The sequence below is a fragment of the Lissotriton vulgaris genome, unplaced genomic scaffold (assembly GCF_964263255.1).
Source record: "Lissotriton vulgaris unplaced genomic scaffold, aLisVul1.2 SCAFFOLD_391, whole genome shotgun sequence".
Lineage (NCBI taxonomy): Eukaryota > Metazoa > Chordata > Amphibia > Caudata > Salamandridae > Lissotriton > Lissotriton vulgaris.
In genome coordinates, this window is record NW_028247903.1 from 1,256,447 (window position 1) to 1,273,118 (window position 16,672).

At 43.8% G+C, this 16,672-nt stretch overlaps 1 protein-coding gene across 1 annotated transcript in view; it reads right to left on the reverse strand.

Moving 5' to 3' along the window:
- LOC147664985 (Golgi-associated RAB2 interactor protein 1A-like) overlaps positions 1-16,672 on the reverse strand; it is a 221,715-nt gene that overhangs the window by 128,195 nt on the left and 76,848 nt on the right. Inside the window, exon 2 of the mRNA XM_086949841.1 lies at positions 2,110-2,291. Coding sequence (XP_086805967.1) covers positions 2,110-2,291 — 182 coding nt within the window. The remainder of the gene's footprint in view (positions 1-2,109; positions 2,292-16,672) is intronic.

Consider the following 16,672-nt stretch of genomic DNA (forward strand, 5'->3'; position numbering starts at 1 on the left):
TTAAGATTTAATGATAAGAGAACTTATGGCTTTTTAGCAAATGTATGTGAAAAACCTGCTTTAAAATGCACTATCTGGTCCCATTTTTAAAAAATGTTCATAGTGGGAGACCCCCTGGAAGCCTCCCTAGAAGATGTCATGCTCACTTGCTTTACTCTCTACAATTCGGGGCAAGTATTAAAGCCCACCACTTTAAAAAATCACTAGCCGTGACTCCATGAACAGCTGGTAAACACTGTTTTCATGAGCACTGTTTACTTTTTCCAGCTTCCACTGAGAATGGAACTGGGAGATTACATGTTAGATTTTGTCAAATTAATAATAAATTCAGCAGTACAATGTGCTATTTTCTGATTAAATAAAGAAAATGAACTAAGAGGGAAACTTTTTAAAACAATTTTCTGCCTTTCCTTATCCTGAATATATAAAAAAACTAAGTGCCTGAATAAAACCTTCACCTCTGTGCTTCACAGGATAGAACCTTGTAGGTGATATTAAATCAAATGAATTCACAGTAAATAATAACTTAGGACAATAATATAGTTTATAGTCATTATAGGGTCAACTCTACATCAATTAAAACATGTGGACATAACTACTATTGTTTTATTTAAATACCTTTTTTCTGTCTCTATGATTTATCAATAGATTTCTCATTGAAGTATACAGGAGGGTAACTAATAAATATTTACAGTTTGTGGTATAAAACATGTAGATTCCCAGTGCTGTTTTGTGTTTTGTAGCACTATATCCTCTTCAGATGAACACATAATTTTCCATGTAATACTAAGAGAAACAATTAATGATCTTGACATTTATCTAGGTTGTGTTATTATACTAGACATGCTTTTATTATAACTTCAGAGATGTCAATTATTATGATGTTATCAGATTCAAGGTCAAGTGACATCACTTCGTAGGATGATTGAGAGTCAAAGGTCATATAAGGTCACTTCCTGTACTGTCATTAAAGTCAAGGATGTGTGATGTTGTTTTCACTATCCCTGGAATTTTGGTGAATCAACGTCCATGTGTGAATCTAGGGCTTGCAGGCTACCTCCAGAATTGACATACATTGGGTCCACATTGGCCCACCTGAATGCACCCTTGGTTCATCCAGATAAAAATTCCTGGAACCGGGCCTTTTGTGGTCTCATCACATGGAGGTTAGTATTCCTTGCAACTGCTAACTGAACAATAGTTTGTGGTCAAACAGGGAATTGAGGGGTTTTACACAACTTACTGGTATCGGGCCCTGATCCAGAGTTGGTGACCATTAAAATGGTAGTAGAGGGTTCTCAGGGTTTCTTGTCATCCTAACCTTGGGTTTGGACCAACTTAGGTTTTCTTTCATCTGATACAGTATGTGTCTCAGGCCATTAGAGATCATACAGCAGACCTGCTGGTTGTTTTCGAGTCAGAAGTGGACTTGCGTGCTAACAGCGCTGATTTGAAAGTGCACTCTGAAACTGCATATATTTATTGAAGTGCATCTGCACCACATGTAAGCGGTTTGGTAGCTGAGGTGGCTTCTCCAATATTTACTTGCTGGCTCCAGCACAATATGAAGGATTTGATCTAGTGAGGGATTTGATCTAGAGGCAGTAATCCTGACCCACATTTCCAACCTTCGAAATCATTTGTTGTAGTAAAATCTATTGTACGCTGCCATGCATGAGTATTAGTACTTCTGATTGGTTACCATTTAACAAGGATATGGGATCACATTGTGGATTACATTGATTTTTATTCTGTATGCATGTATTTATATGTTTTATGGAATATAGATTATATGTATCAAGCCATAAGGAACCTTAGAGCAGAATTATCGTTGCATGCCTGGTGTGTGTTCTTCTAAAACATCAGAGTGCAGCATATCTCTTCTATTGGAGGAGCTGTCGATGATGTACCTGCAAGCTAAGTGGTTCATTTGATCTAGCAATCAGGAATCAAGATAGGATAGTGGGAAAGCAAGTCATACACATAAATCCATAACAAATAAACAGTAAACAAAAACTGCATACAAGGAAGCCCAGTTCCTGCTGCGTCAACAGGGAGCAAAATGTCAGTGATCCAAAATGACGCCACAGTATCCAAGGCATCCTTTACCTACTGAGCTCCATAGCAGAATCACCCATGTCTGCCTCTGCTAGTGACTGTTCATCGAGCTTGCTGATCCTGGCAATGAGAAGAACATTGGGCAGTGGGAGGCATGGCACCGAAGAGGTGACCCCCAAGGTAACGAAGGTTGGGGTGTTGTGAAGGTTGACCAAAGAGCCGTGTCTTGTCACCTGCAAAAGAAAAAAATAGGAAAGCTACTCAATGACTGTATCACATTCATATGACATAGTAAGAAAATGGACTTCAGCAATGATGTGCAAGAAAATATGTGGAATGCAAGCATGTCTCACGTGTGTATTGTATAGTCTATAGGTTTATTGCATCACAAATAGAAGAGGGAATCAGTGTAACTTTTTTGATTTATTTTATGCTTATAGGTGAATGCTTTGAACAATGACCAAAAGTTTCCATTACATTGGGTCAAATTCTTCATCAGCAAAGTCCGAGCCCTGTTTATTTAATTTTTTGTAAAGACTGGCAATCCACCCGCCATATTTCGACTTTGACAGTCGAACCGCCACAAAAGCACTGCTGCTGCCAGGGATTCGTTCTCCCTGACAGTCTTGCAGCAATATGAGGCTTGTAATATGCTGGCGATGCTGCTGCGGCACTGCTAAGAATATTACTAGTTTCCTCACCGCCACAGTTTTCATGGTGGTGGGACTGCAATGAAAAGTGTGGCGGTGAGGAAACAAAGGGGGCCCTACAGCGCTCCCTTGGTGCGGGGATTCTGCTCATGCCAGAACTATGCACAGGAAACCAGGACCTCAGTGAATTGTGGTGTACCAAAAAACTCACCTCAGTAGCCAGAACCCCTAACCAACTAGAATCAGTGTCTCATTAGCTCTCCGTCCTATAGCGAAGCTACCAATGATTAGACAACCCAGAACATGCGACTTAGGATACTCTCAGGAATGGTGAGAATCAAGAACACTCTTTTGTTTTATTCTCATACCAGTCCACAAAGTGAGTAATTAGAGACACGGAAAAGTTTAAAATGTTTATTTTAATGACGTGCTCTAAGGTGCAGTATTTTTGCTAACATAACAGGCATATGTTTAAAAATAACATGAGCAGCATTGTTACAATTACATAAAACACAAAGGGAGAAATCATGTTATAATGATAGTGGAAACAGGTCATATAGTGCCTTGTGAACCACCATCCCCTGCTAGGAACTAGGTTGTAAGATAATAGAAGGTCTCTTAGGATTGAATGGGGAACCCAATACCTCCAAGATCAGCAGAAGTGAATCACATCAGGATCAGCAACGCTCTCTTTCTCACTGGAAAAGGTTTTTCTCCAAGTGCCCAAAATCAGGCATCCAATGCAATATTAAAGCACTAGAATTTCAGTAAGCTGCAGCTGTGTTCATGTGTCTAGAGCACAGGACGATCAACCTAAATAACAGCATATATTGTTATGGTGACCTTAAAGGTTTCTGCAATCAGAAATGCAGAGTTCAAGTTCGAGTGAGACAGAACCAAGTTAAAAAATTCACCAAAGTGGATAATCGGAAGTAATACGTTTGAAGTAGTAAGGAAAACATTTAAAAAACCAAGAAGGGGTGGTATACTGCCCATCATGGAAATGGAAAAAACAGTCAAAAGAATTCAAGCACAGTACACGTTGAAGATGGACAAATGCCAATTCAATCCATCAGCGTATAGGCACAGTACGTTGCAACTGCCTCCAAGAGGAAGTCATTATTCTCATTAAAAATAATTCAGCCATCCAATTTAACAACGTGAAGGAACACACATGTTCTTCGACAGCCGGAGCCTCTAGCACCATCAGTGGACAACTCAGGTGTTCTTTGAGATAAGTGCGTGCGAGGAAGTCATGTGCAGCCGCACATATATTCCAATTCTTTAGGACTCCATGCACCGCCACACAGGCCATAATCCCGATACCAGAACAGTCCAACTGATGAGCTACTAAGAGACTCATTAGTTGATCATACTCCGGGTTAGGAGACACTTTATTTACAGAGACACAAATCCAGAGCCCATTCAAAACAGCAATCCAGGCAATGGAAAACAGGTTGCACACATGTAAAGTAGGAGAACCGGAAGGACAATCCATATGCTACACTCAAGGAAGCCAGAGGTAGCGTTCCATAGTATTCAAGCATCTGGTTGCGAAGCTGGAGCAGCCTGGGTAGGTAGTCTTGTGACACAGACTGTGCAGCCATTTTTTAGCAAGCAAATTAACAGCAGTACACCGGCAGCAATGGTGAGAATTAATGGTAAACCGCCGAAGATGCTGGAAAAAATAGAATGAAAAAATGCCAGTACCACACCAACTATAGTTTGGAATTAAGTCACAAGGCCAGTGCTTACTACTTTAAAAAAATATGCCAAGCCAGTTGTCGACGAGGCATTGAATATAGTGTGAATCAAAGCGCCGAATGCTGTTGGAGATTAGTATTTAAAAGCGCATGCACCTCGGTGCGGGTGTTAGCCTTGTGAAGGGCAAATGTTTCACGGGAAGAAGTAAGGGCGACTTCTTTCTGGGACACTAGAGCCCTTATTCGACTCATCTTGTTGAGCTCTGCTTTCAAGGTCGGAATGGAAGGCAGGATGGATACATCGAGTTTCCCATGCGGAGGCGGGAAAAGCAAATTTTTACAGCAAACTAAACGTTGGAAGACGGTCACAATGTACGGAATCCCTGTCAGCATACCACAGCCATCTTTATAATTTATAAGTAAATAGCTACCGTTAGCTAGCAATGTGAAAGTTTGTGTTATTGCTGGGACAGGATTACCCTTTAAAATGCAGGCTAAATTCAGAGCATGCCTGTTACACGAGCCGTGCAATTGAATGTTCTTGCAAACCAGTGAGTGATCAGGTGTAGAAGTTCACTCTTCGCCCTTTAAATAAACTTCTTTACCCTCCCTCAGGCATCTATAGGTAAATGGCAGAGACCAAACTTCATGGAGATAGGCGCTTCCCAACGGTTCATATCTGACCAAGGCATAGTGTTTCATACATGAACTGAATTTAAACAAGGGAAAGGGCAGTGTAAATAACCCATGAATGAGCCATACAGCTGAATTAGATTCAGCAACAGAAAAAGGTGAAGGTTCCAACTTTTCAATATGCAATAGTGAATATGCAGCATCCTTCATAGGCATAAATTGTTGTTTGTCAGTCAAATTAAAAGACAAAATTAGAGGAGAGGTATTCATGTAGTCCCAAGACACTTTCCCAGATTTTAAAGTTTGTAAAGTCCAAGCAAACTGCATAATGGAGCGTAATTCATTTTGACCATGGTACAAAACAGACGCTTCATCCTGTACAATATCAAGAACAGATTAAACAATATTATCTAATGTGTAAATTCGGGAAGAAAGGGTATTAATGCTATTACCAACAACTGCAAGCACTTTTTCTAAATTAGCTTAATCAATAGCTCTCAATCTAGAAGCAGCTTCAATTTGAGACAGTTTCCAAACTTCGTTGTAAATAGCATATATCTATCTTTTTGACCTGCCTCCTACAGGGCCTTTAACAAAGTGATTCAAATCAACATCATCAGTCAATTTGGACAAATGAAGTTTAACTGAAGCTAAAGTGAAATGTTTAAGCCAGTTCTGACATAATCCGCCTACTGAATAGGTAGTAACAGAATGGGTGTTTTCAAAACAGGGATCCACCCTTACCTGTGTGTAGCAAGGGCCCAGACCCAGATAACAATTTTGGCTTGAATCTGAAATTTTTTGCCATAATAACCAACCTTGAGTGTGAGAAAGTGCCATCTTTCTTGCATTGGTATGCCCCCACTTTTTTCTGAACTGCTGATGTGCTTTGACTGAGTGTGCCCTGGGTTCCTGCCAACCAGGTACCCAGGGCCTATGTTCCTTCCCGAAAACTGTGTTAAAACTAAAACCTAATTGGCATTTCTGACCTCCTGTCAGCCCCTAGTAAATGGTACCCTAGGTACCCAGGGCATGGTGACCAGGGAAGACCCCTGAGGACTTCAGCACTTATTGTGCCACCCTCGGGGGCCCTGTACCCTGACACCCACACACTGCCATTGCAGGCTGAGTGTCTAAGTACAGGACTAATTTCATCAACAAGAGAGTAAGGGTTGTAAGAAAACACTCTCATACCCCTATGAATCCATAACTCAAACAACAGGAGAGTGTTAGTATCTACAACAGACAAACTCTACTAGCCTCAGTTGGTACTAAAAACCGCTAAGTTGTTAGACAAGGCTGTTATTGTCAGTTGGAAAGGATAGAGTGCACGTGTTCAAAGAACTAGCTAAAAGGACCCTCAGGCCCCAGTGGAACACTGGTAGCCAGTTGTCTTCATTGGGTCCCTTTTGTCGCTAGGGAAGTGAAAGTGAATCTAAAAAGAGTGCGCACTACTCCTCAAAATTATTTAATAAGAGGGTAGCTGTGACTCTGTTAAAAACAGTGATCGAAAAACATACATTTTTCTGGACTACACCGGGTTGTGCAAGTTTGAACCACAAAGTCCCATTTGAAAAGTGAAAGGAAATATTTTTAAAACACGGTCAACATGTTTCTGCCAGTTGAGCTGAGGTCGCTCGGCATTCGTCAGGACCAAGAGGAAAAATCAACTCACTGTTCTGGGCACCCTAAAGTGCACAGATACAGGGAGTAGTGTCACTTGATGATACGACCTGTAATTTGTCGAAGCACTTAGTAGGAAAGTCTTCCCCAAGTTGCTATAGGCTCCTTCTTGCAGGAGGCACCATTGGATCTGTGAGGGTAGATAGTAAAAGTGAGAGAAATCAGAATGTGAAATATCAAACTTTGGAACCATAAATATATGCTTCTACCCTATTAGAGCTCCAAACTTGTGCACCTAATTATTTATACCAAAGGTGTCTTCATTCAGAAAAAAGGAGAATTGCACCTCCAAAACACCAGAGCGGACCCATTTATGTTGGTATGTCCACCACTCAATCAAACTGTAGACAAAGATATTACTTTATCTTAGCAGGCATTAGATACCAAAAATAAAGAGGAAATGAAATTGCATTTTTTGCAAAAAACAGTGCTTAGACAAAACCGAGTGAGTTTAAAAACTCGGGAAGAACATCTGAAAACACACACACACACATCTGCAAATGGCATATAGAGCACAAAATACTCCACAAGAGGTAAGCCGAGGTGTACACTTACTTATCATTTACTGAAAATGTGCCCCATGGGCAATGCGGCAGGAGGAATCTTCACGTTTGGGCACTGGAAAAAAATTATTTACAAAGACGCGTTATAGCGTATTATCCAAACTAGGAGTAGTTAACTGACAAGAGTGATGTCCCGTGTAGGCTGACAGGAGACTTACTTTACACCAAACGGCTCCCTGCTTGATCACCTACAAACGGCCACATCCGCCGCCCGTATCTACCAGCGCGGTAAAAGCTCTGTGTTCTAAATAAACGCTGAGAACGCGCAATGCGTCCCAGACGGTGACGCCGATCACGTGACCCATGTGATCGCGTATTTTTTAAAGGGGCCGGTTTATTTATGTGCACAGGGTAGAGCGATCATTGCACAAACGTGGAGCTATGAGGAAGAAACCCCAAACAGGAGGACAGACAGCGTAATTGCGTTGTACCGCCCAGTCGAACAATCACAATATGTATTCATGCTTCCAGTTGAATGAATGTATCAAATTGTTGTTATATTGTGAGTGGAACAAAATGCAGAGAGGTTACTGCATGTATCGTGTAAGTGGGTAGGGCATTGTCTGATTTCCATGATAACTGGGAAAAAACGATCAAAACACCATAAGGTGTCAAAACTCATAGGCAAATGGTCAGAAAACAGTAGGCTAATAGTCACAGTGAGTGGGCCATCTATCGGCGCATTACCGTTCCCCAGGGGATGTCGTCATTGAGGCCCCGTATATGCGTTGAAAGACGGTATATCCAACGCTGCTCCTTTTCGAACAGTGTATTTTCATTGGTGTTGTTCAGCTGTTCAATTACCACCCACTTGACGTCATTAGCACAGTGGCCTAGCTCCAAAAAATGAGTGGTCATTTTGGTAGTGGCTCTGCCACATCGGATGTTACTGCGGTGCTCTCCTATTCTTGTTTTGATTTTTCGCGTGGTCATCCCTATATACCTAAGACCACAAGGACATGTAATCATGTAGATGACGTTACATGAATTACAGTTTGTGTGATTTCTTAGGTACCAGGTTTTGCCCTCCTCCAGTTGTAGTGTTTTTTTAGGTGATTTTAAGTGGCAGACGCTACATCCCCCACAGGGAAAGTGGCCGCTTACCGAAGGCAAACCCCAAGCATTCAGAACGGTGGCACCCTGTTTAGGTTGATTGACTCTTGGGCGGGTATGCACCAAGGCATCTTGCAAACTCCTTTCTTTTTTGTAAGAAAATAATGGTTTCTGCCAATTTCTGCCATTACTCGTAAGGATTTGCCAATGCTTCCCAATGCAGCGACTTACAGAGTTGGAAATGTTACTGTAAGTAGTTACGCAGGTCAAAGGGACCTCAGATTCACTTTCCTTGGTATTGTCCTCCAGGAGCGCTTCCCTGTTGTTATTTCTTGCTCTTTTTCTACTCTTTTGTAGGATTTTACTAGGGTAACCTCTCTGTTCCAATCTTAGTGTTAGGTCATCCGCTTGTTTGTTAAAGTCAGCAAGATTGCTGCAATTTCTACGTAAACGTAGGTATTGGCCAAAGGGGAGGTTCTCGCGTAAAGATCGCGGGTGAAAACTGGAGAAATGGAGCAGATTATTTTTACTTGTTGGTTTATAGTATGTCTTGCTCGTTATTCGATTACCAGATTTTGTAAGTGTGACATCTAGAAAGGTAATAGATCTAGAGTCATACTGGTGGGTGAATCTTAAGTGGGGGTCACAAGTATTGACCCAGTCAAAAAAGGATAGTAGGCTCTCTTCTGTCCCTTTCCAGATTAAAAGCACATCATCAATGTACCTCTGCCACAGGATAATATTGAGAGTGTAAGGATTGGTGTTTGACAGGATGTGCGTTTTTTCGAAGTTGTAAACATACAACCCCGCTATACTGGGGGCAAAAGTACTGCCCATCGAGGTGCCAGTCTTCTGTAGATAGAGGGTGTCTCGGTATTGGAAAAAATTCCGTTTTAGTGCCAATGTGGCACAATCAATCACAAAAGTCTGGGAGGTGTTGTAAGACCATGTGGTCTGGTCTAGGATGTCTGCCAAAACCTTTAGAGTTGCGTCCTGCGGAATACATGTATACAAACTTTCAATGTCTAAGGACACCAGATAACAAGGTTCTTCTGGAAGTTCTACATTAAGTAACATTGAAAGGAGGCTTTTCGTATCCTTGATATAGCTACTAGTAGATTGAATCAAGGGTTTGAAGAAGAAATCACAGTACTTAGAGAGGGGTTCCAACTGGGACCCAATCCCAGACACAATTGGTCTTCCCGGCGGTGGTGTACGGTTTTTGTGTGTTTTGGGAAGGGTATAAAAGTAGGGGATTTTTTCTTCAGAGGTGGTGAGAAAATCGGCCTCATGTTTAGTAATGTAACCATCTCTTTCCGCAGTAGAGACCAACTCAAGAATTTCATCTTTCAAGAAAGGAGAAGAATCTTGGTGCAGCACGGTGTAGCTATTAGAATCCCCTAGGAGCCTCTTACATTCGGCATCGTAGGCTGTGGCATCCTGAATTACTATGCCACCCCCTTTATCGGCACTTTTGATTACGATTTCCTGGTTCTCTTGTAGAGATTTGATAGCCTTGTATTCACCTGCTGTCAGATTTTTAAAGGTAGTTGGCTCAGTCAAACTCTCCACCTCCCGGGATACTGCTAGTTCAAAAGTTATGATGTCGGCCGGTACTAGGTGGGTAGGTGGATTGAAGTTAGATTTCCTTTTGAAATTAGTGTCACTCAAAGGTGCTTGGGCTTGTGTATTTTGTTGTTCAAAGAAAGATTGCTGAGAACGCAATGCGTCCCAGACGGTGACGCCGATCACGTGACCCATGTGATCGTGTATTTTTTAAAGGGGCCGGTTTATTTATGTGCACAGGGTAGAGCGATCATTGCACAAACGTGGAGCTATGAGGAAGAAACCCCAAACAGGAGGACAGACAGCGTAATTGCGTTGTACCGCCCAGTCGAACAATCACAATATGTATTCATGCTTCCAGTTGAATGAATGTATCAAATTGTTGTTATATTGTGAGTGGAACAAAATGCAGAGAGGTTACTGCATGTATCGTGTAAGTGGGTAGGGCATTGTCTGATTTCCATGATAACTGGGAAAAAACGATCAAAACACCATAAGGTGTCAAAACTGATAGGCAAATGGTCAGAAAACAGTAGGCTAATAGTCACAGTGAGTGGGTCATCTATCGGCGCATTACCGATCCCCAGGGGATGTCGTCATTGAGGCCCCGTATATGCGTTGAAAGACGCGTTTGGCCCCCCACCACTACAATTCCCTTCAAACATATATCCACAGCCTTTTTTAGGATTTGGCCGGAGAGGCAGGGGGAAGAGAAAAACAGGCAATCAGGTACACTGGGGCCCTACAGAAACCGTGGGGGACAACACACGGAGCAAGGCGCAGGAACAGAGAGCAGGACCGAGCAACCAACAAGTCTGATAACAAATCTATCGAAAGTCCCACTATCTACTGATGAAATCGCAGTGTTAGAAAAGGGCCTTGGGTTTATACCCAGCCCCAGGTTGGATCGTTTCAAATTGAAATGTGAACTGGGTGAATTTTTTAGAAAACTCAGACTAAAATCTTTCTTTGAACAACAAAATACACAAGCCCAAGCACCTTTGAGTGACACTAATTTCAAAAGGAAATCTAACTTCAATCCACCTACCCACCTAGTACCGGCCGACATCATAACTTTTGAACTAGCAGTATCCCGGGAGGTGGAGAGTTTGACTGAGCCAACTACCTTTAAAAATCTCACAGCAGGTGAATACAAGGCTATCAAATCTCTACAAGAGAACCAGGAAATCGTAATCAAAAGTGCCGATAAAGGGGGTGGCATAGTAATTCAGGATGCCACAGCCTACGATGCCGAATGTAAGAGGCTCCTAGGGGATTCTAATAGCTACACCGTGCTGCACCAAGATCCTTCTCCTTTCTTGAAAGATGAAATTCTTGAGTTGGTCTCTACTGCGGAAAGAGATGGTTACATTACTAAACATGAGGCCGATTTTCTCACCACCTCTGAAGAAAAAATCCCCTACTTTTATACCCTTCCCAAAACACACAAAAACCGTACACCACCGCCGGGAAGACCAATTGTGTCTGGGATTGGGTCCCAGTTGGAACCCCTCTCTAAATACTGTGATTTCTTCTTCAAACCCTTGATTCAATCTACTAGTACCTATATCAAGGATACGAAAAGCCTCCTTTCAATGTTACTTAATGTAGAACTTCCAGAAGAACCTTGTTATCTGGTGTCCTTAGACATTGAAAGTTTGTATACATGTATTCCGCAGGACGCAACTCTAAAGGTTTTGGCAGACATCCTAGACCAGACCACATGGTCTTACAACACCTCCAAGACTTTTGTGATTGATTGTGCCACATTGGCACTAAAATGGAATTTTTTCCAATACCGAGACACCCTCTATCTACAGAAGACTGGCACCTCGATGGGCAGTACTTTTGCCCCCAGTATAGCGGGGTTGTATGTTTACAACTTCGAAAAAACGCACATCCTGTCAAACACCAATCCTTACACTCTCAATGTTATCCTGTGGCAGAGGTACATTGATGATGTGCTTTTAATCTGGAAAGGGACAGAAGAGAGCCTACTATCCTTTTTTGACTGGGTCAATACTTGTGACCCCCACTTAAGATTCACCCACCAGTATGACTCTAGATCTATTACCTTTCTAGATGTCACACTTACAAAATCTGGTAATCGAATAACGAGCAAGACATACTATAAGCCAACAAGTAAAAATAATCTGCTCCATTTCTCCAGTTTTCACCCGCGATCTTTACGCGAGAACCTCCCCTTTGGCCAATACCTACGTTTACGTAGAAATTGCAGCAATCTTGCTGACTTTAACAAACAAGCGGATGACCTAACACTAAGATTGGAAAAGAGAGGTTACCCTAGTAAAATCCTACAAAAGAGTAGAAAAAGAGCAAGAAATAACAACAGGGAAGCGCTCCTGGAGGACAATACCAAGGAAAGTGAATCTGAGGTCCCTTTGACCTGCGTAACTACTTACAGTAACATTTCCAACTCTGTAAGTCGCTGCATTGGTAAGCATTGGCAAATCCTTACGAGTAATGGCAGAAATTGGCAGAAACCATTATTTTCTTACAAAAAAGAAAGGAGTTTGCAAGATGCCTTGGTGCATACCCGCCCAAGAGTCAATCAACCTAAACAGGGTGCCACCGTTCTGAATGCTTGGGGTTTGCCTTCGGTAAGCGGCCACTTTCCCTGTGGGGGATGTAGCGTCTGCCACTTAACATCACCTAAAAAAACACTACAACTGGAGGAGGGCGAAACCTGGTACCTAAGAAATCACACAAACTGTAATTCATGTAACGTCATCTACATGATTACATGTCCTTGTGGTCTTAGGTATATAGGGATGACCACGCGAAAAATCTAAACAAGAATAGGAGAGCACCGCAGTAACATCCGATGTGGCAGAGCCACTACCAAAATGACCACTCATTTTTTGGAGCTAGGCCACTGTGCTAATGACGTCAAGTGGGTGGTAATTGAACAGCTGAACAACACCAATGAAAATACACTGTTCGAAAAGGAGCAGCGTTGGATATACCGTCTTTCAACGCATATACGGGGCCTCAATGACGACATCCCCTGGGGATAAGTAATGCGCCGATAGATGGCCCACTCACTGTGACTATTAGCCTACTGTTTTCTGACCATTTGCCTATCAGTTTTGACACCTTATGGTGTTTTGATCGTTTTTTCCCAGTTATCATGGAAATCAGACAATGCCCTACCCACTTACACGATACATGCAGTAACCTCTCTGCATTTTGTTCCACTCACAATATAACAACAATTTGATACATTCATTCAACTGGAAGCATGAATACATATTGTGATTGTTCGACTGGGCGGTACAACGCAATTACGCTGTCTGTCCTCCTGTTTGGGGTTTCTTCCTCATAGCTCCACGTTTGTGCAATGATCGCTCTACCCTGTGCACATAAATAAACCGGCCCCTTTAAAAAATACGCGATCACATGGGTCACGTGATCGGCGTCACCGTCTGGGACGCATTGCGCGTTCTCAGCGTTTATTTAGAACACAGAGCTTTTACCGCGCTGGTAGATACGGGCGGCGGATGTGGCCGTTTGTAGGTGATCAAGCAGGGAGCCGTTTGGTGTAAAGTAAGTCTCCTGTCAGCCTACACGGGACATCACTCTTGTCAGTTAACTACTCCTAGTTTGGATAATACGCTATAACGCGTCTTTGTAAATAATTTTTTTCCAGTGCCCAAACGTTAAGATTCCTCCTGCCGCATTGCCCATGGGGCACATTTTCAGTAAATGATAAGTAAGTGTACACCTCGGCTTACCTCTTGTGGAGTATTTTGTGCTCTATATGCCATTTGCAGATGTGTGTGTGTGTGTTTTCAGATGTTCTTCCCGAGTTTTTAAACTCACTCGGTTTTGTCTAAGCACTGTTTTTTGCAAAAAATGCAATTTCATTTCCTCTTTATTTTTGGTATCTAATGCCTGCTAAGATAAAGTAATATCTTTGTCTACAGTTTGATTGAGTGGTGGACATACCAACATAAATGGGTCCGCTCTGGTGTTTTGGAGGTGCAATTCTCCTTTTTTCTGAATGAAGACACCTTTGGTATAAATAATTAGGTGCACAAGTTTGGAGCTCTAATAGGGTAGAAGCATATATTTATGGTTCCAAAGTTTGATATTTCACATTCTGATTTCTCTCACTTTTCCTATCTACCCTCACAGATCCAATGGTGCCTCCTGCAAGAAGGAGCCTATAGCAACTTGGGGAAGACTTTCCTACTAAGTGCTTCGACAAATTACAGGTCGTATCATCAAGTGACACTACTCCCTGTATCTGTGCACTTTAGGGTGCCCAGAACAGTGAGTTGATTTTTCCTCTTGGTCCTGACGAATGCCGAGCGAACTCAGCTCAACTGGCAGAAACATGTTGACCGTGTTTTAAAAATATTTCCTTTCACTTTTCAAATGGGACTTTGTGGTTCAAACTTGCACAACCCGGTGTAGTCCAGAAAAATTTATGTTTTTCGATCACTGTTTTTAACAGAGTCACAGCTACCCTCTTATTAAATAATTTTGAGGAGTAGTGCGCACTCTTTTTAGATTCACTTTCACTTCCCTAGCGACAAAAGGGACCCAATGAAGACAACTGGCTACCAGTGTTCCACTGGGGCCTGAGGGTCCTTTTAGCTAGTTCTTTGAACACGTGCACTCTATCCTTTCCAACTGACAATAACAGCCTTGTCTAACAACTTAGCGGTTTTTAGTACCAACTGAGGCTAGTAGAGTTTGTCTGTTGTAGATACTAACACTCTCCTGTTGTTTGAGTTAAGTACAGGACTAAACAGAGAGTCGACATGGCACACACCTCTGTGTGCCATGCCCACAGAACCCACTGCCCTGGCATACTTCAGTCCCCCCTCTAGCTGGGTGCCCTATGCCAGAGGTGTGGGCACAGGTGCATGAGCCCTGTCCCCCTACAGTACCCAGGGCCATTCATGGGCCCTGTAAGAGCAGTGATTCCATTAAGAGTATATGGTGCTGGGAGATTGTCATTACGAACTCCACAGCACCATAATGGCTACACTGAAGACTGACAAGTTTGGTACCAAACTTCTCAGCACATTAAACCCGCACTGATGCCAGTGTGGGATTTAATGTAAAATGCACCAGAGGGCATCTTAGAGATGCCCCCTGGAAACTTAACCTACAATCCATGTCTGGGCTGAGTGGCTGCAGAGGCTGCCACACAGCAGACATGTTGATGGATCCCTGGGTGGAGAGCTCCCCGCTCTCCTGGGCCTGCAACAATGCACATCCTGGATGGGCAGGGAGAAGGTTCAAAGGCATGCCACCTCTGTGAGCTTCTCCAGACCATTTGCTATACCCAGCAACTGGCCCCACCAGTCCTGACCCCCACTCTGGCGGAAAGACTGGCGGGAAAAACTACGTCAGGAAGTGGGGGTGCCAGCCTGTGCCAACCGCACCCCTCAGATGGGGGAGACGAGGTGAAGCACAACCCCGGGCTCCGGACATCTTGAAGATGGGGAGCCCTGTCCAGTCACAGCTAGGCTCCTGCCACCTTCCTACAATAGAGGAGCAGGCTAGGGGGTGTACCCACCCCAAGACAGGGACCTATTGGTCCTTGCCCTTGCCCTACCTGTAAAGCCCCTAAATTCAGTTTTTAGGGGCTCCCTGAACCTTCCTTCCTCAGATCCCGATAAGAAAAGAAGAAAGAAGACCAAGAGGAAGAGGAAGAAGACCCGCCGTGCAGCTGCTAACAAAGGGACGACAACAACTGACTTGGCCCCAGCCCTATCGGCCTGTCGATCCTGGAACCTGCTCCTGCCTAAATCCCGGCAACTCCTGCGGACAGCATCCTTGGGACACCCAGAGGACCTGCCTGCCTTGACGCTCTTAAAGACTGGGACTCCCATCAGCAGAGGCTCTGCTGCAACAACCCCCCTGGTGCCAGCCAGGAAGCTCCAGACCAGCCCACTCTGCACCCGCCGAGCCCGGCCCGTGCCCGAGTGATCCAAGACCACGAGGACGTCCCCCCGGTGACTGGGACCCGAAGTCCAGTGCCCAAATACCCTCCTTGACGTACCAGACGACGCCTGCAGACTCAGAACCAGGGGCCACCCCAACCGCGACCAGCTGAGGGTAAGCTTTTTCGACACCCAAAGATACCCCTGAACCCGGTGCCCTACAGCCCTCTGTGCCTCCCTTTGGGGTACCTACCTGTGCTCCAAGATCCCAACTTACCTCTCGATGTGCTGGTCGCCCCTGGAGAGTCTCCACCCTGAGCCTGCAGCCTCTGTTCCCTTTTACCTATCCCATTAGATAACATTGAGCGTCCGATGGCTCAAAAGCATCCTGCACCCAGCTGCCCGAGTACCGCTGGCTGTGCCACCTTTGCCCTATCCTGCTTCCCCCTTTGCCCCTGAGCAAGTGACCAGGAGCCCAGCTCCCACAGCCACGTGGCCTGCTAGCCAGCAGCCACCAACCGGAGGCCCCCTTTCCCTCATTGGATAACATTGGGCCTAACTACCTCTGCACCCGGCCGCCCCTGCGCCGATGAGGGTGAACCAACTGTACCTACCTGACCCTGGGTGACCCCTGAGTCTATGCCCAGAACCACAACTCACCTGGAAACTGGTAACTCACTTACCTGCCATTGGATAACACTGACTGGCTTGACTCGAAAATCTTTTGTGTGAAGTTTTTGAATCTTAAAATATTCATATAAAATCAACCGAATTCTGAATTCCGAAGTACTCACCTGTGATCAGGAGAGAAGCTAGTACTGTACCTTGTAGCCCAATAATGA